At 40.3% G+C, this 23863-nt stretch overlaps 1 protein-coding gene across 2 annotated transcripts in view; it reads right to left on the minus strand.

Moving 5' to 3' along the window:
- DOCK1 (dedicator of cytokinesis 1) overlaps nucleotides 1-23863 on the minus strand; it is a 538770-nt gene that overhangs the window by 93606 nt on the left and 421301 nt on the right. For both annotated transcript variants that reach the window (XM_034776839.1, XM_034776840.1), the window contains exons 33-36: nucleotides 17909-18057; nucleotides 4070-4155; nucleotides 3742-3898; nucleotides 40-80 (exon numbers count right to left, since the gene is read on the minus strand). In XM_034776839.1, the coding sequence (XP_034632730.1) occupies nucleotides 40-80; nucleotides 3742-3898; nucleotides 4070-4155; nucleotides 17909-18057 (433 nt within the window). The remainder of the gene's footprint in view (nucleotides 1-39; nucleotides 81-3741; nucleotides 3899-4069; nucleotides 4156-17908; nucleotides 18058-23863) is intronic.

Consider the following 23863-nt stretch of genomic DNA (forward strand, 5'->3'; position numbering starts at 1 on the left):
TGAGCTGGAAAAAATATGTCAAAGGGCATGCTTACACACCTTATGTACATTTCTTCTCTTTCAATTTCTTTGTAGAAATTCTGAAATATAAAATAATTCGGTTTTAAAGACTTTGATTTCACAGTGTGCCATGTACATAGAATACGTACTAAATTAAAAGTTATAAGTGCACAATATCAACCTCAAAAACTGAAAAATGAAATTTGCCTCTGGTAGAGAAGCCTGTAAGTTATTTAACTATAAAATCTAAAACCATGATGATGTTTCATTGCATAACATTTTACAGCTTACGTTCCACTGCAAAGGTTATGAATCAGAATCACAGTACTGGCAGAAATATACTTCGGGCATTTGCAAGTTACACAGCATTACCAAATTTTAACTGAAAGTAGTTTGTCTACAAAACCATAATTTTAAAGTAACTGTTGAACTATGATTTTTAAACTCTCAACCTTGAGTAATAAGTCATTCACTCTTGAATTCTAATATTTTCTTCAAAAACAGAAAGTTAAAATTGTTCCTTTTTCGGTTTTTATATACCACATCTCATCCTCCTGCAGGAAATGCCTGAATGCCTCTGGCCTTGAGAGAGACAGAGATAAAGTACTGCAAATATTGGAAATGTATGATATGAAACATTAGGAAAGATATTAAAGATGCTAAGATTTACCAAATTTTTTTCCCAACTGTCACGGGGAGAGGGATAGCTCAGTGGTTTGAGCGTTGGCCTGCTAAACCCAGGGTTGTAAATTCAATCCTTGAGGGGGCCACTTGGGGATCTGGGGCAAATTAAGTACTTGGTCCTGCTAGTGAAGGCAGGGGGCTGGACTCGATGACCTTTCAAGGTCCCTTCCAGTTCTAGGAGATGGGATATCTCCGTTAATGACTAATGAGACACTGTTCCTTTAAGAGGAAAAAGGCTAGTGCACCTGTGACTAATTAGCTACCTCTTAAACTGGGTTTAAAAGAAGGCATCTATCCCATATAAGTGGGGAGAGACTGAGAAGGAGTCATCAGAAAAAGGGCAGGTAAGGTAAGGCTGCCTGGGAGCGAAAGATTGACAGGCAAAATCTGCCAGAGACTAGGAGACTGTAGAACAGGGGTGTGCAAACTATGGCCTGTGGGCCAGATCTGGCCCACGAGCTGTTTTAAGCCGCCCCGCTAGCTGCAGCCGGGGAGCGGAATGGGGGGCCGCACCACACAGGTTGGCCCCACTCAGGTGCTCCGGCCTGGGTGGTGGGTCAGGGGCTGCACCACGCAGCTCCGCCCCACTCTGGTGCTCCGGCCAGGGTGCTGGGTCGAGGGCCACACCACGCAGCTCCTGGAAGCAGTGGCATGGCCCTCTTCTGGCTCCTACGTGCTCCAATGGCCCCCTTCGGCGCTCCAATGAGAACTGCAGGGGCGGTACCTGTGGATGGGGCAGCGTGCAGAGCTGTCGGGCCACGCCTCCGCATAGGAGCCAGAGAAGGGACATGGCACTGCTTCCAGGAGCTGCTTGAGGTAAGCGCCGCTCGGAGCGTTCACCCCTAAGCCTCTCCCCATGCCCCAACCCTCTGCCCCAGCCTTGATCCCCCTCTCACCCTCCGAACCCCTTGGTCCCAGCCCAGAGCACCCTCCTACACCCCAAACTCCTCATCACCAGCCCCACACCAGAGCCCGCCCCCCAACCAGAGCCCTCATCCCCTCTCGCACCCCAACCCAATTTTGTGAGCATTCATGTGTCCCTTCTCCAGCTCCTACATGGAGGCATGGCCAGGCAGCTCTGCACGCTGCCCCATCTGCAGGCACTGCCCCTGGAGCTTCTGTTGGAGCACTGGAGGGGGCCACTGGAGCGCGGCTATGCCACAGAAGCCGCATGGTGCGACCCCCGACCCAGCGCCCTGGCTGGAGCACCGGAACGGGGCTGAGCCGCGTGGTGTAGCCCCTGACCCCGCTCCCCTGCGGGATCTAGCAGGTCAGCTTAGAACAGCTCACAGGCCGGATCCGGCCTGCACTTTGCCCACCCCTGCTCTAGTAAGTACGAACTAAATTCATCCCTGTGGCAAAGGGCAAGTGCAAGGCCTATGTCCCATTTAAGCCCTACTTTGAGGTTTTAAGAAATAATTAAATGGTGAATTCATGTTAGGCTGGCCCTCTGTACAAGGATGAATTTCCCCCTAGGCGCACTAAGGATGAAAAGATTATGTTAAACCCAAAGGCTGAATACATCTTTAAAATGAGACCATGTCATCAAATATGATTTAAAATCTATGAGCCAAGTACTGCCCTGAGATGTTTGCATGCATCTTCCAATGACTTCAATGGGAGTGTTGTGTGGGAGTATCTGAGGGCAATTTGGCTCAATGACAATAAATCTCCCACAAAATTTACCATATGCAAATATTTGAAATATTGAGATTACATCCAGTATAACAAAAATTCAGCATTCAAAAATGTGTCTCTATATAGATGAAGAAAGAGGAGTATATTAACTGAAAGACAAGATATGGTTAGAGAGACACCCGAGTGCACATTTAGATTCCCATATAGCTGATATGACAAGTTTTACTAAGAAGGATTCTCAGAGTTGACATTAAAGGAAAAACAACAAGCATAGGGTATGAAGATGGGAAGGAAAAATAAACCTCTTTCCTAGTAGACTTTTCCAGTTTTATAAATGACTATAACTTGTTTTATATCTTCTTAAAAGCCACCGCAAATGCCTCTTTATTTTTGTAATTTCTTTGTCAGTTACGAGCAGGCAGCCTCTTGTCACTCTAATTCTACTCAGAATGGCATGCTGCCTCTTCCACAAGCAATCTAAGTCATTCCTTGGATCACTGATCAGTGGCAACTTCAAGAGTTCTCTCCTCTTCAGAGTATAAAGTGCTCAGTCTCTGCTGTACATACACAAGAAAAGCAAACTCTAATGCAAATTGTCATTTCTAAATTGACAGATCTGTATGCTGTGCCATTCTGTCACATGGGTTTGGCAACTGGGCCAAGTAATCCACCATCTGTGCAGTCTCCCTCATACAACCAATGAAATTGTTTCATGCAAATTAGCTTCAGAATAAAGCTGGTAATTGGTTGAGTTACCTCTGATGTCTTGGAAAGAAACCACTTGCCACTTGCAAAGCAAGGGACAGAGGCACTCCGACTCACCACCACAGGCGGTAAGAAGGAACTGAGAGGGCACAGGGCTGACGGTGCCTGATATACCGCAGCATGAGCGCAGCACTCCAGGAGGCGCCACAGCCGGCTCTACGGGTACTGCTAAGACAAAAATCTCAGATGGCTGCGCACATGGGTACGCGCACATCTGCAATGGAACTGACATAAGAAAGCACCTGAAGAAGAACCCAGTGATATTCTGAACCAAAGGAGCTCTCAACCATTCTTGTAGCTGCTTCCATCACTTCACACTGTCTCAACAGATATTTTAGGCTTCAAAGTAACACACAGGTGACAATCCTGGTATCTGACTGTACAGATGATGATGTGGTAGATGGGTTGTACTGACAGGAGCTGAGGATGACTACATTACTCCCTTTCTAAATTCTCCCTTAAAAAAAATAAAATGAAAAAGTAAATGTGCCGAACAATATTTTTCAAGAACTCCCCTCTTTAAATCAGATTCATCAGCCTAACAGCTGGGTGAAAATCATAAGATCTTTCATTTAGAACAAACAGAAGCTTGCTTTTAAAATTAAAAATTCAGTACCCATTCTAAATTTAGCCGACTCATTTCTTCTCACTCACCAGTACATTGACAGTGCAGCTCATGCGATTTTCTTTGTTTTCATCGTGCATTATAGTTCTGTAATCCAGCAGTCTTTCCATCAGACGGACAACAAGTTTGACAAAAGTTTCTCCATTTTTAGCAAGATATTTGTGTTTTCTGCAGTGCTCCAAGAGTCTGAAAAATAATTACACGCTCCTTGTTAAACACATTCAAGAAGAGGTACTAAACTAAGGTGCAATTTTAAATATTTTGCACCATTAACAGATTTTAATTATTTCTGGGCTACAAAGTTCATTGTAGTCTAAATATATTCTGACTTAAATCCCACTGCTAATCAACACTTACATTTTGTCAAATAACACTTTGTACTGTTCATCTCCTCTGCCTCCTTCCACTTCATGATCCAGTTTTGTGATGATCTCGTTTTCAAACTATAATAAACAGAGCAAGCATAAATAATCAGTATGGCAAATATTTCATTTTATTACTGTAGCATTAATGGCTCATAGATTGGTTGGATATCTCTATGATATGTTTAACCACTGTTTTTAAGCCTGATTGACTTTAAAAGTCTGCAATCTCAGATATCCATTATGATCTGCTGCCCTATAAGGATTTTCATTTGAGGAAACCATTGGTCATGTTGTTAAATGAAGCTTAAATATATGCATTAGGGAAATCTAAATAAGGTGGCTGATGACAGGAAGGAGTGTGTGTGGGGGGACACACACAATTTCGCCTCCAGTGATTACAATAGCAACAAATACAACTCAACTGGATGAACATCCTAACATCTCTTTTTGGCTCACACTGGAACACACCCAATAGACAGTTTCAATGTCATTCCTGAAGGGAAGAGAGTTCTTTTGAATGGGTTAAGATCAGTATTTGTATTTAAGAAGTTATGAGAGTACGCACTCAAAGGGATATTAACTATTTTAATAGTGGATTGGATAGTTCCATGGATTTTTAACGTAGTACAAAGCCTTTTGCCTCTAGTTGCCATGCCATTTTGAATCTGGTCCAGGTTGGTAGTAAACTAAAGTTGTTACCACAGGATTGGTGACTGGCAACCTACCATATATGGAATGAGTGATGTTGTCTTATAATATCTAGGGTACAGGTATCCACATCAGAAATATATATACTATTTAGTATCAGTTGGCGGAAGGGCCAGAATTGAATGGGCCAATGACACTGAACTACCCTATCACAGCTGGAGGTAGTCCCATTAGGTCAGAGTGGGAGTACATAGGTAGAGCAGTGTCATGAAACTCACTGTCTCTTGCTCATGCTCTACCTATTCTGTGGCTAAATGAAAGACTTCAGTCTCCAAGACTCTCCATCCAATATCTTTCACAAGAACTAAAATGTACTCAATTGTTTTAAATATAAAGAGATGTATTTTTCCCCTACACTTTGCATCTCTTTAATAGTAGAGTAAACAATAATATATTTCAATGAAAAAGAATTGTCTTCAGCCTGAGATTCTTAGTCTAACTCAAACTATCCATTCGCCAATAACTTAATTCTCAGTTATACCATGGCTCATTTATGTCACTCTTGTAGCAAACAGGGGCCTTAAAGTGGGACTAAATGACATTTGCACCTACTTTAATGCCTGTTTATACTGCCGGAGCAGCGTACAGGGGCCGTACCATAACTGAGAATTCAGTCCTAAGACTCTACTATTGCAATGACATATATATTACAAATAACTAAGCAAACACAGATTCCTTTACCACAAGAGACAATAAAAATGAGACAAAAACAAGTATGACTTTAAACAAGTGTAATATAGAGATCACTTGAAAAAGATTTAGATGAAGTCTAAGCTCGGGACAAATTTTCCTCATCAAATGTCCTACACCCAAAACGTAGTGAATCTGCCACGAAGAAAAATTCCTTCCTACTCCCACATATAGCAATCGGGATAACTATTTGCATAAGGACAAAGATCAACTCACATCAACAGTAATCAGTAGTTAAATAACTGCAACATGCACATGATCTGTGAGAGACCAATATGGGAAGGGCCAAATGATGTCAGTGCTTACCAAGGAAAAGCTATGGGAAGAGATGGTGAGAAGAAACATCCTGTAGTGGGCAAGAAAGTGGATATGTGTGGCTGCCTTCCATTAGCAGCCTTTCATGGCCCCTCACACTCCTGAAGCAACCATAATCAAGAGTGGTTTGGAAACACACCAGTCTCAGGCCAGCAGAATTCACATACAAATCCTGGCCATTTGGCTGAATAGAATGTGTGGGAGAATCTAGCAGTCCTACAGATGGCAGGAATCTGTATCTGTGAACAGCTTAGTAGCAACAAAGGAGATCTAAACATCCACTCTTTAGAGTCAAATTATTTGATTCAAGCTCTTAACATCTGGATGTGCCTGCAGTAACTCTTCCAAAAGATCCCTAGCATTGTTTGCATCTCCTCATCTGAGGCCCAGTCCCCCTTCAACTCCCAGTCCCAAGCTCACTCTCCCAGGTTCCTTGACCCAATTTTCCTTCCCCAGTAAGGATCCTGTCCCCTCTGCTTTCAAGTGAGGTGGCTTCCTCCTCCATACTGCCTGGGAACAAGCAAAGGGAGCACTGAGAGCAGAGGAGAGCCAATCTCCCTGCTCTGAGTTTGATGGCTGGTGCTGCAATGTGGCGAGCAGCAACAGCTAGAAAAAGCAATTGCAGGAAAGTCCTGCTTAGCCCCTGAACCCCTAGAATGGAACATGCTCAGTACAGACTGAATCTTAGTGATCATTTAGCCGCCAAACTCCCAACTGGTCTCCACTGAGCATGTGTGAACTGAGATTTTCCAAAAGTTTATAACTTGGACAAATTTAGGCAACTTTTTAGGGAACAGCAAAAGGCACATCCCTGACTCCAGGGAACCCCCTCAATCAAATATCAAGCCCATGTTTCAAAGCACAGAGGCTCTAGTGCTTCTCTGTAAAATGATTATTGGATTTATTTTAAAAAATGTGGGCAAAATAATGGACGTTTTCCTAATATCATTCTCTGAAATTGGCTGAATCATTTTTGCTGAAGCTTTAACAAACAAACACCCACACGCAGCCTGAGGTAGACAGGCAGATCTGGAAAACTTCAGCCCAAATGTTTAAAGTTTGGTAAAGTTATAAGCAATTGAAAACAGGGATTTATAATTAGATGTCTCAGGCAACCTTAACTATAGGTAGTGCTGCTAGCGCTGCCTATAGATATACAATATATACAGTATTAAAAATCGTCTGAGTATCTAAGATATAGTGCATACTACAACCATTTTAAATGCTTTGTTTGGCCAGATATTAAAAAATAAAAAGCCCATAAAACAAATTAAAACGCAAGTTGTAGAGAATTTCAAATGTCCCCTTCTGTGCCCTAGCTGAAACAAAGTGACTCTTAATACATTGCAAGAATTATTTCAGAAATAAAATGAAAATGAGAAAAGGAATCCACCACTTCAAAAAAGCAAAAATAAATGATGAAGCCCAACCCTGTAGTACAAAGACAAATCCAATAACATTTAAACCACTAAGTAAAACAAAAGTCACAAATTTCATGTTCTCTAATGAGGCACAAAAAAGAATGGTCTTTCCCCTCCTAGCTGAAGAAATGACATTTGCTGCCAGCATCAGCTCTCTGGGTGCTTTACCTAAGGGGGAGGGATAGCTCAGTGGTTTGCACATTGGCCTGCTAAACCCAGGATTGTGAGTTCAATCCTTGAGGGGGCCACTTAGGGATCTAGGGCAAAATCAGTACTTGGCCCTGCTAGTGAAGGCAGGGGGCTGGACTCAATGACCTTTCAGGGTCCCTTCCAGCTCTATGAGATAGGTATATCTCTATTTATTTATGTATTTGTTTGCCATCACTGACAAGAAGAGGAGGATTACACTTGACATACAGGATTTCCAACATTTTGTTGACAGCAAGATTATTCAAATCACATTTCATCTAAATGCAAATTCCTATAAGTTCTAGCTCCTTCTGTAGACCCTAACACTACAGTCTGGGTACCCAGCTATGGTGGCACATCCCTCTGATGCTCGCTTTAGGTTGGCTGAGTGGGCTGAACAATGCTGGAGTATACTAGGGTTATGGCAATCGCTGTGGGGAGAGGCAGAAGGGAATGATTGTGGAAGGGCTTGTTTCCTGGATCCTTGCTGTGGTATTTGGAAGGAAACTAACTGGTTTAGATCAAATACCAGGCACAGGCTGAGAGTACACTATTTAATATTACTTTCAGGGTCTTTTCACAGAAGATTACGGTGTCAATAGTGGCCCTGGGTTCATGTTGATAAATTCAAGGCTTATAAAATTGTTGCCATAAATTTGTTGATTAAGGATGATGCCCTGGCATTGCCTATACTAATTATTCAGGGAGACTGCATCTGATGTTAGTCAAGTGTTTCTTGCAATGAAGATTTTTCACATTATTTTGCATTAAAATTGCTCAGATTCAGACTGAGCAGTCTGCTTCTAGATTGGTGGAACTGATTCTTAAGGGAACAAGTGCTGAGTTTGTGGTGTTTAAGTTCCAGTTGGTGATACTCATTGGAGGTTGTATCTGGAAGTTTAGGGAATGTACTTGTTAGGACCTATGAGTTAGAGCCATATCCCCTGGTTTGTGAAAGCCAGCAGGGTGGTGTTGGGACCACTACTGGAGATTACTGTTAACTCTTCCTTGGAGGTAGTCAAGATGTCAGCTTCATTTTAAAACGGTTGCTAGATCTCTGAGTCAAGAAACCATCCCTTGATGTAGACCATCTACCCAATTATTTCCCTGCTTAGTCTGCCATTTTTGAGAAAGACTACCATGACATCTGAAGGGAGGATATGCCCACAATATGTGGCATCCTCAGGTCTTTTTTAACATCATGAATCAATTTGTTTTTTGGCCTCGGAACAGTATGGAGAGACTACTCAGGTAGCACTGGTTTATGGCTTCCTTCTGCCAAAGGATGAAGATCAGATGCCCAAGCTATTATTGTTTAGTACAGCCAAGCTGCCTTAAATATCATTAATTTTGTGAACTCACATTTGCCAAATGAGAATCTCAGATAGCTGCAACTAGGAAATAAGTTCAAATAAAGAAACAAACAAGATTTCACATTAAGTTTGTACTAAGGTTAGCATGAACCTTAATGAAGACTTCAAGTGGCTTCAGCTCCTTCTTTCGTTATACCCCTACAATATCCATCTCCACAGATGGACCTAGGACCAATCACTTACCACAAGGTGATTTTAGTGTTCAGTGACCTTTACTACCTTACCCCTTTTTCTTGATGTCACTGTGTGGGCCAATCAGCTGTCTTTCAAAGAAATCAGAAGTCAGGAGAATGTTAAATGCCATTGATACTGCATCCCTAGAAAACCCCTTATGATAAGCTACAGAACAAAGTCCTAGAACCTTTTGGGAAGAGGGTTGAGTTTGTGGGGAGTGTAATCGCCCATGTCACTGCAGCATTGTAAGATCTTGGACAAGTCACAAACTTGTTGTGCCTCTGTTTGCCCATCTATAAGATGAGTATATTAAAACTTCCATATACAGAGATGTGACGTCACTTGAAATTGCCCTGTTCTGTTCATTCCCTTTGAAGCATCTGACAGTGGCCAATGCCAGAAGACAGGATACTGGGCTAGATGAACCACTGGTCTGACCCAGTATGGTCATTCTTATGTGATGTCAGTTGGCTTATAGCCACATTATATCAATGTATATTCCAATTTCTGTGGATATGGGACAGATGTGCTGTGGTGTCCCATGGGACTCTTTTCTTAGACCATTACTTTTCAGTATTTATTTGTACCTCTTAGCTTTAATATCATAACAAACTTGTTGGAACTTTCATGCTTACACCAATGACACTCAGCCACTGGATACTATGCTGGTCCTTCTTATTTCTGTTGTTCAGCCTTAAAGTGCAGAAATGGACATCTAATTTCTTTATGCTCAGCGCTTTGGGGTATTTTTGTAGGGAGAGTGAAGAAATTCTGTGGTGTATTATTTTACAGATAAGGAACCTTCTTTCCATATTATTTCATAAGCAGTATGGCAACTATTTTGAAAAGAAATAGGCAATAGTTATTTTTGACTAATTTCTTATATATTTTGTTAATGATTCTTTTATCTCTTGGTGAATATGCTAATTCTACCTATTACAGCTGTTCAAGGTTAAAATGATCTTTTATACTATTATAATTCCAAATTTGGATTTTAATAAGGGTAATTTGAACCAGTATGGATTAAAGATGAGTCTTATCCAAACACCCATTAATTCTGGGGAATGCTGAGATCCTGACCCAAACTATGCAGCTAGTGCCCATTTGTAGTTGGGATAAAATGAAAACCTCATTTGGGCCTTCATCCAAAACAACACAATAATTGCAAAAAGTTCTGTTAATGATTAAAAAAAAAAAAAAAAAGAGGTGGTGATAATATTTGGATTTGACTCTGTTCTTCCTGGCTCGAGCGAAGAGAGGAAGCAGTGTCCAAATATTACTAAGAAAGGCTATTTTGTGGTATTTTGGGCCAGCCTGGGAATTAAAAAGCCTGTTTGACTGAGATTTCCAGGTCATTTTTGTGGATATTTTGCAGGTTCCATTCCTACTGCCTTTATTCACATGACTCGGGGCTAAAGGGTTGGCCCTGTACTCAGGGCCGGCCCCAGGCACCAGCTTACCAAGCAGGTGCTTGCGGCGGCCACACCAGAGAGGGGCGGCACGTCCGGCTCTTTGGCGGCAATTCGGTAATGGGTCCCTCACTCCCGCTCGGAGCGAAGGACCTCCTGCTGAAGTGTCGCAGATCGCGATCGCGGCTTTTTTGTTTGTTTGTTTTTTGTTTTGTGGGGGGGGGGGGGCGGGGTGGCTGCTTGGGGCGGCAAAAACCCTGGAGCTGGCCCTGCCTGTATTTTATCTAAACATTTATATTTTGTGTGATATTCCGTTCTCACTTGGACCCAAACTGAATCTTTTGTTGTATGCCCAGAGATATCACTATAATACTCTGGGTTTTTTTTGGATCTGACTAAAGTTATTAGGTGCTCAGAATGGAATAAAATTCTGCTACCAGGTTGCTACCTGTACCATAGAGTCTTGTTCCAATATTTTTCATTATTTTGAAAACTTTACACTAATTTCTTGCTGAAGCTTATATTGATTATCAAATCACTCTTTAACCTGTTAACATTATCAAACTGTCCAAGTCAATTAAATGAAATGGTGCTCCTTATATGCACCTGTGATTTATTGATGTGGAGCCCAGCGGTGAATCTAAGTTTAATATTTTGCTCATGACTTTGTAAAATGCCTTGAGATGTGGCTTCATGAAAGGTGCTCTACAAATTTACTGCTGCATTTATACAACTTTGTTTCCTTAGTTAGGAAGATCAGACTGTTAAATTGAAATTCAGATAGCTTACTCATAAATGTAAAATCTGATTTTATTCCTATTAACTTAGCAAGCTTCCTTCACACATGCCAAACCTGTGAAAAAAACCCTTGTTTTTGGCTTAATTAGCTTGTGAGTTGCTTGTTGGCTAGTTTTTTGCTTGTAGATTGTTTGGCTTGTAGCTTCTTTTTTTTTTGATCAGCTCTGGCAAGCAGGGGTGTGGGGGGGAGGGAGAATCATGGGTGCACAGTGGGCCCACCACAGTCCCAGACTGCATGCTGGGGGGATCTAGTCACATAGAGGGTTGAGGTTCTTAGAGAATGGCTTGTTTTGGCCTTGTTTTGAAATGGGATCAGCTTGATTTTTGGCTTATTGTGAAAGTCGGGGTGCTTATTTACCATGTGAAAGTTGGCAACTGTGTATATTTATTTTGTACACCATACACTGGATAATTTAAATAATCTTAAAATGGAAAGATGATAAGACAATATAGTTTTACTATAACACTATTATTTTCATGTCAAACTTTTAACATGAGCACAGAAATTAGAAAATTAATCATCATTAGCAATGGGTGAACCACAAAAAGTTCAGAATACTAGTTCAGCTAAGTACCCAAGGATTCTACTTTCCGAGGTCTGGTTTGGAAATCTCACATGATTAAGCTTTTTCTACAGAATTCTCCATTCTCCTAGATGGAAAGTCCACACACATCAATATATTATGTTTGCTTCTGTTCTGGCCCACAACAGGAAGCACAGAAAGGTGCAAAGCCATATAAAATAAACCATCAAACAAAAATTGAACTAGAGCCTCAAAAAAGTTCTCTTTTGTTTGGTTCATGTTTTGAATGAAGCTACAAGTCTATTTTTATTTTAATCCAGACCGATTCATCTAACATTAATTACACTATTTTAACCCTTAGGAACTAGCTAGCTCCCCAATGAAACAATTCTGATTCTCTCTTTTCTCAATTGTTTGTGGGTCACATTGGGGTGTTTACATGCAATTTCAGAGAGGATTTCTAGCAGCAGGTCTGGATGTGGGTCCTATCTTGCACAGGATGCCAGCCTAGCTCACCCCTCTGCTGATGGAAACCGTCACTGATCTTCAGAATGCATTCTCCAACGTTCCTTCTCCCACCTTGCATCCCCCATTCTCAATATGACTCTCATTCTCAACTTCAGAGAGATAAGGCTGGAGTTAGAGAAGGCAGATCAAGGAGATGAGCGGAAGTAAGGTGAGAGGGGAAAGCAATGGGATGGGGCCAGGGAATGAGAGCTAAAGCTTTGTGTGTGCAAAGAGGGGCAAGAAAATGAATTGGAAGGGTCCAAGAAAGGTGAGGCAGAGAGAAATCAGGTGGTGCAGTGAAGGTTGTAGACCAGTGGTGCCTAAACTTTTCATGGTATGGGCCACCTTTAGTAATATGGTCATCTCATGGACCACCTTCCCTCCTGCAGCTACACATGACCTATCACCACTACCTGACTGGGATTGGGACTCTGACAGTCAAAGTGATTCTCCTCACTATCTTTCTCTGGCTCTGACATTCCCTCTGGTCTTTGAAGTGTGGAGTGCACTGATGGAAGGAAGCAGAAGAGAAAAGGAGGCAGTTTCTTCTATTGGGAAGCCTCAGTGGACCTTAGTGGCAATTCAATGCTCCTTGTTTTGTGTTGTATCCTAGCTGGAGCTGCACACAAAAGATGAGAGAGGGGAAGTAGGCAGCATTACTTGTCTGCCCAGATCTCCATATATCACGATTTGGAAACTTATAACTTAGTTCATTAAAGACAGAGCACAATTTTACTGATCTTATGTTCTTTCTCAAGACTGCAAGTACAGTAAGCGTAAATACAGTCATGCTGTCTAAGACTGTTTTCACCAGATAAGAACAATAGATACTGAAATAAAAGTAGATTTGGTGTGAGTTGCCTGTTAATAATATAGGCCACATGTTCTAGTATTACAATTCTGTGGAAAATCTATATTCTTCCCACACATTATAGGTTTACACATCTGCTGGGGGAAGTGGAGCCAATTTAAACCCTTGCTGATGTGACTAATAAGGTTAGATAATTGGATTTCTGGCAGATTAGTTAAACAGCAGCCAACCATTCAATTCTAAGTTCTCTTTGCAAGCAAAGCAGAACAATAACTGGCAGTTGCATGTACATAATGCACACACACACACACACACACACACACACACACACACACACACACACACACACACACACNACACACACACACACACACACACACACACACACACACACACACACACAGAGTAAGAAAGCCTACCTAGATACTGGTAATATTTCTTGAAGAAAGTATGACCACCTTTCTCACAATGCATAAATCTACTTTTGTTATTGGGAGCAGGTTACTCACCATAAACAGTAAACAGCAAACGAGCAATAGTCTGCATGACAAGACAGGAAAACCTCGGTCTGCTCAGCTTAAGAAAGCATCAGGGAGCTGGAGCTGGCTGCCTTCTTCTCCAGGCCAGAGTCAGCCCCAACACTGGCTTAAGGCCCTGAATGCACTCTGCGCTAGTGGAATAGTGCCAAGGCAGTGCAGGGCTCTGCAACACCCAGACATCTTGGTGTCGGGGAAAAGAGGCAAAGGGTCTGGCTGCTGTGTAGCTGTACCAGTGAGAACTTCCTCTACCTCGAGGGAATTCTCTACTGGTCATATGCAATTGCCTTTCAGCCCCTTTGGGGTGCAATCTAATTAGAGGACCAACCTACTGAGTTGGATGTTGAACATGAAAGCATCTTTTTGGTGAGGTATAAGGTGGCACACATGTACTGAAAGTTGAAGTTAGACAGGGGTATTTTAAAACTCATACTCACTGATTAAATAATGTGGCTATGTCACATTCTATGCCAAATATAGTCTAAGGTCTTGCTTAAATGCTGGAGTTTAACACCAGCACACAGATGTGAACACAGTGATGTGCCTTGCAAAGTATAGATCTCTAGCATTTATACGTGAAACTATGAACGGACAGATTGGATATTTTCTGTTAGATATAAATATGCATTCCGAATGTACTGTACAAGGAGTTTAGTGCTTCTGTATATGTTATGATAATGTTGTATTCATAATGAAGCAAGTTGTTGTGACACAAGGATATAAATATATGGAATATTTCTATCTAAAATCCAAAACATCTGTGGTTTAAGCATGAGGCATATTTCTTCTCAAAAAGGGAAGAAAGTTTACATTAAATATTTAAGTTGTTCATCTATTAAAATCACCAGACTATTCTATGCAAAGAAATATAGGGCCATAAATTAAACTATGCCATCTTTATATAGTTCATGATCCATATAGTTACACAAATAAAAAAACAAGTAACAAAAGTAAGCATCTGACATGAGAATGTGTAAATGGTATCTCATTGAACACTTCAGGTTTTTATTTTGTTACTTTTTATTATGGCAAAGTTACACACAACGTTAACATACTACACCGTGCGTTACTTATTACTGCAATAATATCAGAGATAAATATAAAAACTGATTATTGAAATTTAATTGAATCAAAATACTGATCAAAAGTTCCTCTTTCAATGCAATGCAACTGAAAATTAATACAGCTAGTCATGTTTTATATGTTTAACTCATTCCTTGTAGGCATTCATTTCTTTTGGCTACAGATATGTTAGAAGCTTGTTATGAATACTAACTTATGAAAAATAAGTCCTGCACAGAATTAGATTAGTTCCCATACAATGACCACCCTGCACCTTTAAGAAGGGGGTGGGGGGCATATTTGGCTGGCTGGCTGAGTGAAGGGAACAGTGCTTATGGAGGGGTGATGATGAAGATGAAAACTGTTGCAAAAGAGGTCAGTGTGGTTGCTGACTCATCCCCTAGGAATGCAGGGCTTAAAAGGGGCAGCCCTGGGCCTGAAGCCTCCCTTTTACACAGAGCAGTCTGAAGCAGGATGAAAAAGAGGGGGCGCTGGCGAAAACCCTCCAGGGAATTACAGAATAAACATGGGGTTACCTGCACTGTACACTTTTATCTGCCGGGTAGTCCCAGACATCTAATAATAAAGTTGCGGCCTGATAAAACCCATGTCAAATGTCTCCTGTCCTTCTTTCAGTATAGCCAGACAAGAAACACAAACCTCAATTTTAATGAACAAATGGTTAAAAACAAACTTAGAGCTTCAGAACTAGAGATGGGCAAATAAAGGATTTATAGTTATCAGGTCATTGACCTGGTAAGTCAGATCAAACCAAAAATTTATTCTAAGTTTTTTTTGTGAATCAAAAAGTTGAAAAAAAAAAATAGCATCAGGTTGAATAAAATGTTTTCAAAATGAAACATCTGGTTAGGATTTTGAGTATATTTTAAAACATTTTACAATTAAAAACAATTAAAAAAAAGGAAATTTCAAATGAAACTTGTTTCAAGTAAAAAATCAAAATATTTAATTTTAAAAATGAATATTTAATTTTTTTTCAGTTTTTTCTTTTAGTTTTTTCCTTCCAATTGAAAGAATTTAGCAAAATCAACACAAATTCATGAAATGTTTCAGTGTCGTCGCTACAGCTGCATTTTTTTACCCAAAAAAGTTTTGGTCAAAAAATGTTGTCCATTTCGATTCAGAACACATTGCAAAATTCATAGGGATAGATCCCCAGCTGACATAAATTGCCATACCTCCACTGACTTCCATGAAACTATGCTGATTTACACCAGCTGAGGACCTGGGCCACAGGAATCTAAGTTCTTTTGCTCAATATTGAAAGTACTGCTAATCTTCACGTTTTCTCATATAAAAACAATACTTTGGTCTCAAAGATACTTGCCTCTAATGCACACTCACATATTTCCCATTTAAAATATGGTTTCAAAGAACAGATTGAAGGTACAAAGAGAGTGAGTGCTGTCAAGATATTGTTTGCTATCACTGCACTAATCTCTCAAACACTGAAGATGGCAGGCCAAGATTTCACATGGTTGCAGGAAGATTTCCACCTCTGCCCCAGAGGATATAATACTCATATACAGTATATGAGACATTATTTTGATGTCAAAATCATGGTAAAGACCATCATAATTACGAGAGAGACTAAAACAATACACTACACAGTTAATTTTTAGCTTCCTATTTTCTTTCCTACTATGTTCAAAATTTCTTAATCTAATTTAGCTCAGTAGATAGCCTCTTTTTTTGAGTGACAGTGCAGAATTAAAACATCTGCCTTTGTACTCCATTTGTACCATAAAGAAAGGTTTCACTTGCTTTGTGAAAAACAAGTTTCAACAAAAAATAAGAGTTAAAACCATTTACACTGAACATATTACAGCCACTTAAACGTTACAGAAAACAAACTTATCTGTAATTGTACCAAATAGATGAAAAACAAAATTTAGTATTTGTAACCAGGCTACAATTGGGCTTACTCATTGTGATGCTTCCCCAGGGTATCCAGAGTCACTTCCACCTGCCCTTAGTGGAGGAAGTCTTGTCTGTACCTGCTGTGAATCAGCTCCCTGACTCCATCAGCTTCTGGCAACACAAGCACCACCTTCCAGGCTTTGCTATCTCTGTACAGGTCAGTGATAGGCACACACCAACTCCTGAGTCCTCATAGACTCTAAGGTCAGAAGAAACCATCATGATCATCTTTCTAATCTGGCCTGCACATTGCAGGTCACAGAACCTCACCCACCCACTCCTGTAATAGGCCCTCTAACCTCTGGCTGAGTTACTGAAGTCCTCAAATCATGATTTAAAGACTTCAAGTTAAAGAGAATCCACTAGGTTAAACCTGTGTGACCTGTGCTGCATGCTTGCAGAGGAAGGCGAAAACCCCCAGGGTCTCTGCCAATCTGACCTGGGGGCAAATTCCTTCCTGACCCCAAGTGTCCCTCTGAAGCGCCCATCCCCTTATCAACTGAATACTCACAGAACTCTCATATTCTCTGCTCCCAAAGGATTAGTACTCACCAGATGACTAGACTCAACTCAAGATCATCACATTGCTTAACATGCAATACTCAAGATATATTTATAATGAAAACAGGAATACGTTTATTATCAAAGAACAGACATTCAAATGATAGCAAGAATGAATACTGGAAACAAATGGTTACATGCAAAACAAAATTATAAGAAACTTTTTAGAGCCTAAACTTAACTCACAAGACATTATCCTGTCTCCTACAGGTTAGCGCACCCCAAAGTCCTTTTCCTAGAGTTTTCAACCAAGATGGCTGAGATCCTCCTTTCATAAAATCAAGTCCACTAGTAGCTTGTCTTCCAAAATGAATGATGCCAGGAGTACCGCCATACCCTTAATTATTCTTCTAAAGTTCACTGTCTTTACTCAGACAGGATAATCCCTATTGTTTGTGTGTTTTCCTGCAGTGTATTCATTAGCTTTGACTCAATACGACAATAGACTTCCATTGTAAGATGCACAATACACATTCATCAACCAGGGGGATAAGTATCTCCCACCTCCTGTCTGGAGAAGTCTGTCTCAATGCATGCTACCTCTGAGCAACCTGTGTTTATCTACAAGGACTTAAGAACATAGTTTTCAGTATACACACATAACTCCTTACACATTATCTCCACATATATTTCTTAATGGCCATGATGGACAGTGTGACACATGCTTTCTTAGAGATCTTACATGACCTCTTTTGGTGAACCCTGAGGATCACTGTAACGCTATGCATCTCTGTGCCTTTTACCAGTGGGCATCAAAAGGTCCTTGGATCACATTCACAAACCTCAAATATTTGTAGCCAAACAATGCTTACCATTTGGAAGCTTCTGGTAGAATGAAACTCGCACTGCATCATGTCAAAGAATATTGGGATCGTAGCTTTCCGAAGCTCAGTTTCAGGAATCAGTGTCATTTCCAACATGGGCCCAACCATTTCTGGGATGAATTTGATCTTATGTTGACCTTTGGGGGGGAAAATGTACTTCAGAATTAATGAAAAGCCACCAACAGTGCTACAAGATTACCTTAAAAAATGCTACAAGGAATAAGCTTTGAATATCCTGAGCGTAAGAATGCATTTCTTGATTTTGGCCTCAATTTCTTAAGTGCAATTTATGTCCTAATGTAAGTCACTAACCCTCAGAAAGAGAAGTGAACTCTGTTCTTAAGGCTAACAGTAAAACTATTAAAGAACTGTTCAAGAGAGACCCAAACCAGAGCTTGCTATACTTCGATAACCCAAACAAATTCACACACATCCATATTACATATTAAGTACTTGAGTTACATCATGCAAATATGCTTTCCCCCCCTCTCCCATCCTATTTTAAATTATTTAAAATTCCGTACGTTTCCCAGTGTTACAAAATGTAACACTCTATCAAAATGTCATTATGACTGCATACTTACAGCCTCAAGATATGAAACTACATCTAAGCCAGGTCTAGATTATGTCTTCTTTCTTCCAGAGTTGGTTTGACTGGCTAATTTTATTTTACATTTTTCTTCCCAAATAGAAACTGCTCCTCCCCAAATTCTTCCCCCTCACAGATTCAGAAAGTAAATTAATTCTTAACAGCAACTTGAATACTTATAAAAATTAGACCATTGAACTAAAAACATCTAGTTACTGTAAGCAGCATTGGCTAACAATAGAGATTATCTATTCAATGAATTATCTATTCTATAATATTAAGGAAGTAAGAAAGGATATCGTGCACAGTAAATGAAATGTTAGACAGATTTGGGGGCACTGGGTGGGCGAATATATAGAAGTCTTAGAAATATGATTGTATTCGAATCTCAGCAATAGACTTCCTGGTGTGACTCTGAAAAAAATCACTTAACCTCTCTAGCCCTAAGTTTCCAAAGCTGTGAATTGGGGTAAATAATGATTACCTAATTTAAGTAAGTGCTGTGACACTTAATCTCTTAATATTAGTAAAGTGCTGTGAGATCCCTGTATGGAAGTTGCTAATAAGACCCAGTGTATTATAATACTGTACAATGCATGGAACACTAAAAAAAAAAAAAATCAGTATATCCTATTGATTTTTAAATTAAATGTAATATCTATATGCAGGGCCGGCTCTAGGATTTTTGCTGCCCAAAGCAAAAACAATTTTGGCCGCCCCCCTTATTTAATTACCCCACCTCCGGCCACGCCTCAACACCGCCCCTTCCCCAAATCCCCAGCCCTGCCTCCTCCCCCCAGGCTCTCAAGCCTGGGAGGGAGGGAGGGAGGGAGGGGGAGAAGCGGCGCCGCGCCGCGGCCACTCGGAGTCTCCCCCTCCCTCCCAGGTTTGAGAGCCTGGGAGGGAGGGGGAGACCCCGAGCCGCCGTGGCACGCGAAACAGCTGATTCGCGCGCTGCTGCTCCCCCTCCCTCCCAGGTTTGAGAGCCTGGGAGGGAGGGCGAGTAGCAGCGCGCGAATCAGCTGTTTCGTGCGCCGTGGCAGCAGCAGCGGAGGTAAACTAGGGCAGCCGGGGCACATTTTTAGGGGCGGCATTCTGGCGCCCGGCCATGCCGCTCCTAAAAATGTGCCGCCCCAAGCACCAGCTTGTTTTGCTGGTGCCTAGAGCCAGCCCTGTCTATATGCAAGAAAAATGCACAGTATAGCATGAATTCACATAATCTGAAATTTCACACACATACAACCATGGAGCAGTATGTAATACAGTGTATTTATTAACACGTTTGTCCTCTTAAGATTACTGTAGTAATCACTGAGATAGTATTCATATTCATTACCAATTTTAGTTGTGATTGCAATTAACATTAACATAAGATCATTTACTACATGAGGTGATCAAGAAGAAAATCCTTAATAACAAGATAGCAACATTATGATCATTTTATTTTTTTCAACAAATAAGTTGCTTTCTTTGCTTTCTTGATTGAGAATTTAAATTGAAAGCAGCAATGGCAGAACTTTAGATATACCTGGAGGATGAAGGGATGATCACTTGCAACCAGCATGGATATACTTAAAAACAAATCATGCCAAACCAGCTTGATTTACTTCTTTGAGAAGGTAACAGGTTTGGTGAATAGGAAGAATGTAGTGGACATAATATACCTGGACTTTATAAGGCTTTTGACACAGTCCCACATGACATTCTCATAAGCAAGCTGGAGAAATGCGGGCTCAGTAGAACTACCATTAACTGAATACATAATTGGTTAAACAAACACAAACAAAGAGTAACTGTTAATGGAATGATGTCAGATTGGAAGGAGGTTTCAAGTAGGGTTCCCATAGGGAACTGTTCTGGGTCTATTTAACATCTTTTTTAATGACCTGAATGTAGGAATAGAGAGCATACTGATCAAATCTGCACATGACACAAAGCTCTTGGGGGTTGCAAACACTTGGAGGGCAGAGCCAAAAATTAAAGTGATCTTGATAAATTGGAGAACTGGCTATAGACAACAAAATGAACTTCAACAAAGACAAATGTAAGGAGCTACACTTAGAGAAGACACACCAAATGCACAAATACAGAATGGGGGAAAATTGGCTCGACAGCAGCACTGCTGAGAAGGATCTGAGAGTTGTGGTGGATCACAGCCTCAACATAAGCCAACAATGCGCTGTTGCAAAAAAAGGAAATGCAATTTTGGGTTGCATTAACAAAGACATAGAAAGTCATAAGAGGTGATAGGACCTTTGTATTTGGCACTGGTTAGGCCTCAGCTGGAGTACTGTGTTCAATTTTGGTCACCACTGTAGAGAAAGGATGTAGAGAAACTGGAAAGGACACAGAGGCAAGTGACAACGATGATCAAAGGGATGGAATGAAAGCCATATGAGCAAAGGCTGAAGAAACTGGGTATGTTTAGTTTAGAAAAGAGGAGATTAAGGTGGGGGGACATGTTAACAGTCTTCAAATACTTGAAACACTGCTATAAAAAAGATGGATAAAAATTGTTCTCTCTTTCCACAGAGGGCAGGACAAGAGGCAATGGGTTCAAAATTATAGCATAGCAGATTTAGATTATACCTCAGGAAAACTTTCTAACTGTAAGAACAGTAGGACAACAGAACACACTGCCTAGGGAAGTCATGCAAACTCCTTCAGTGGAGGTTTTCAAAAAGAGGCTGGATAGCCATCTGTCTTGGATGGTGAAGACGCAACAAATCCTGCATCTTGGCAGGGAGTTAGAGTAGATGACTCTTGCAGTCCGTTCTAACCCTATGATTCTATGATATAGCTAAAATCTTTTTAGAAAGTTTGCAAGAGATGGGTTAGTGTTTGACAACATATGACCCTGCCAATGCTGAATGTTTTTGAGGAGAATGCAAGTAAAAGTTGTAAAGCTTTCTATTCTTTTCTTTTTCTTTTTTTTATGCTATTACCATCAGCCTCTCAGGTGACAGTTTTCTTGTATCATGCCTGAAAAGTGTCAGAGCCAATATTTCAGAGAACAAATGATAGTGACAAAGTTATTCGTCAGGTGCAACATCAATGTCATGAAGTTCTCTATCTGTCACAATGAGTTTTTCATTGCTCCAAGCTTAAAGATACATAGCAAAGAATAACTAGTATCTTTTGTGGTCTAGATATGAAAAATAGCAAATTTCAAAAATAATGCATTTAAAATTTTTGATTACTCTTCCTTTTCTATAACAGAATATATTGTTTCTACCCAAACAGAAAGTTACACAACATCTCAGCTGAGTGACCAACAGCTACATATCTGGACTATGCAGCTTTGAGTCCAATCCTATGAGGTGCTGAGCATCTCATACGAAGTGCTGACATTTATGGGAGCTGTGGGCACACTCAGGACTTGTTCCACACCTCATATGTTCAGGTCCTTTACAGGTATCAGCAGAATCTAGGGAAATTGCTGCTGTAAGTATTCAGTCCTTTTGTTATTTAGAGTACATTATATTCATAGCATCCTCTCTCACAGGTAATAATCAACAGAGTTTTTAAATCACTGAGGACAGGGGAGGTTTTCAGCAAGTGAAATAAAAGAGAAAAACATGGGGGAAAAGGGGAGTAAGAGAGATTAGCAAAAATATTAAAATTATTTGTATAATTTTGTATAATTTCATTTGCTATTTGAAGCCCATTTAGCTCTTCACCTCATCTGCAGAGTATGTAGGTGGCTCCCACCAGAATTTACACTCTATGCTGCATGGAAAAACAAGTACAATAATCTGTAAGAACTGTGGAGTCAGCACGCTCCTGTTTTGGATGCTAAGCATATTGCCTCACGAATCAGATCTATTGTACCCACCTGAGATTTAAGATACAAAGTACATTCTTAAATACAGGGGAGTTGAAGAGGACCACAAAAAATCACAGTAGAGCAAATAAAAATGTTAAATAATCCTCATCGTTACCCCAAATTTACATTACACAAGGAATAATAGATATTTTGGCTTGTCCAGTAAGATGTGAGCAAACCGTTCAAATGGAAGCGGGTTTAAGCCTCTCACTGACACCCTTCTAACTATAACTAAAATGATACACCATAGGATGTATTTCAGTATATCATGTATAGAAACACACGTGTGTATTTGCCATGACAACATGATCCAATGCAATGTTGTGCCACAATATAAAATGTAACAGACAAAATATACAAGGAAACAATCTTATTCTGGGACCCAACAGCATCTACTCCAGCTGTCTGTCACATACAAAGCATATCCTGAGATGAACAATGAATTCACAGGTGTTCTTTTTCTGAAGAGCTCCCATATACAGATTCAAAATGTGACAGGTTTGGAAGAAAAATTAGGACTCTTGTCTTTGGCAAGGTAATATAATGTGCAGCTGCTTTAAAACTATAGGTGAAACAACATTTGTTGTTAAACAGCATGTAAATTTTTGCTTTATTTTGGCCTCTGCTTTGCTGTAGTGTGCACTGCCTCCTTTAGAGTGCTTTCAGCATAGTGCCTTATGATAGATAATAAATTAATTGTACCAAAAATAAGATATGGAAGATATTAGATAGTTATGTGTTTTTCCTCATCGTCGCCACTTACCCTACATTTTAATTTGGGTCACAATATCATTGAATAATATTCTAGTAATTTCATACCTCACTTGGGGTCAGATCTGAGCATGTATGACTAATTCAGAAAATGGTAAAATATAATTACTTCTATTTGTGTTAGACTCAAAGTTCATGTCTATTTTTGATCTTGACTTTCCCTCCAACAAAATTAACATCTCTGTCAAGATACTTTTCTTGACACCAAGTATTGGGGTGAACTGCTGAACCTATATGTGACTAGCACACTGATGGGGAATGCAGAAATAGCAGTAATTTTGCTATATCCTAGGGAGTTTCAACTTTGAAAAGTAGCCCTGGTTAGTTCAGATGTCAACATTAAAAATATTTTCATTATTTTTTTCCTCCATCAGCTTTATTGAGAGTGGGATCAAGGTCTAGTTTTCAAATAATTAGAATTTCTTTAACATTTCATTATTCTTGACCCTCAAAACTGCATCACACGTGAACCAATGTCCAAGTCTTCCTACGTTTCAAATATGCTTTATTGTATCATTTTCTTCCAACCTTTGTGTGTCACTTATCTTCCTAGACCTTAGAGATAGATGTCTTCCTGTTCATTTCTATAGCATTATGGGACTCCTCTGTGATTGCAACCTTTGGGCACTACTGGATAGTAAGTAGTAATAATAATACTCCACTATATAAGGTGACCCGATATAACACGAATTCGGATATAACACGGTAAAGCAGCGCTCCGGGGGGAGGGGGGGGGCAGGGCTGCTCACTCCAGTGG

This window comes from Trachemys scripta, chromosome 7 (genome assembly GCF_013100865.1).
Source record: "Trachemys scripta elegans isolate TJP31775 chromosome 7, CAS_Tse_1.0, whole genome shotgun sequence".
NCBI classification, from domain to species: domain Eukaryota; kingdom Metazoa; phylum Chordata; order Testudines; family Emydidae; genus Trachemys; species Trachemys scripta.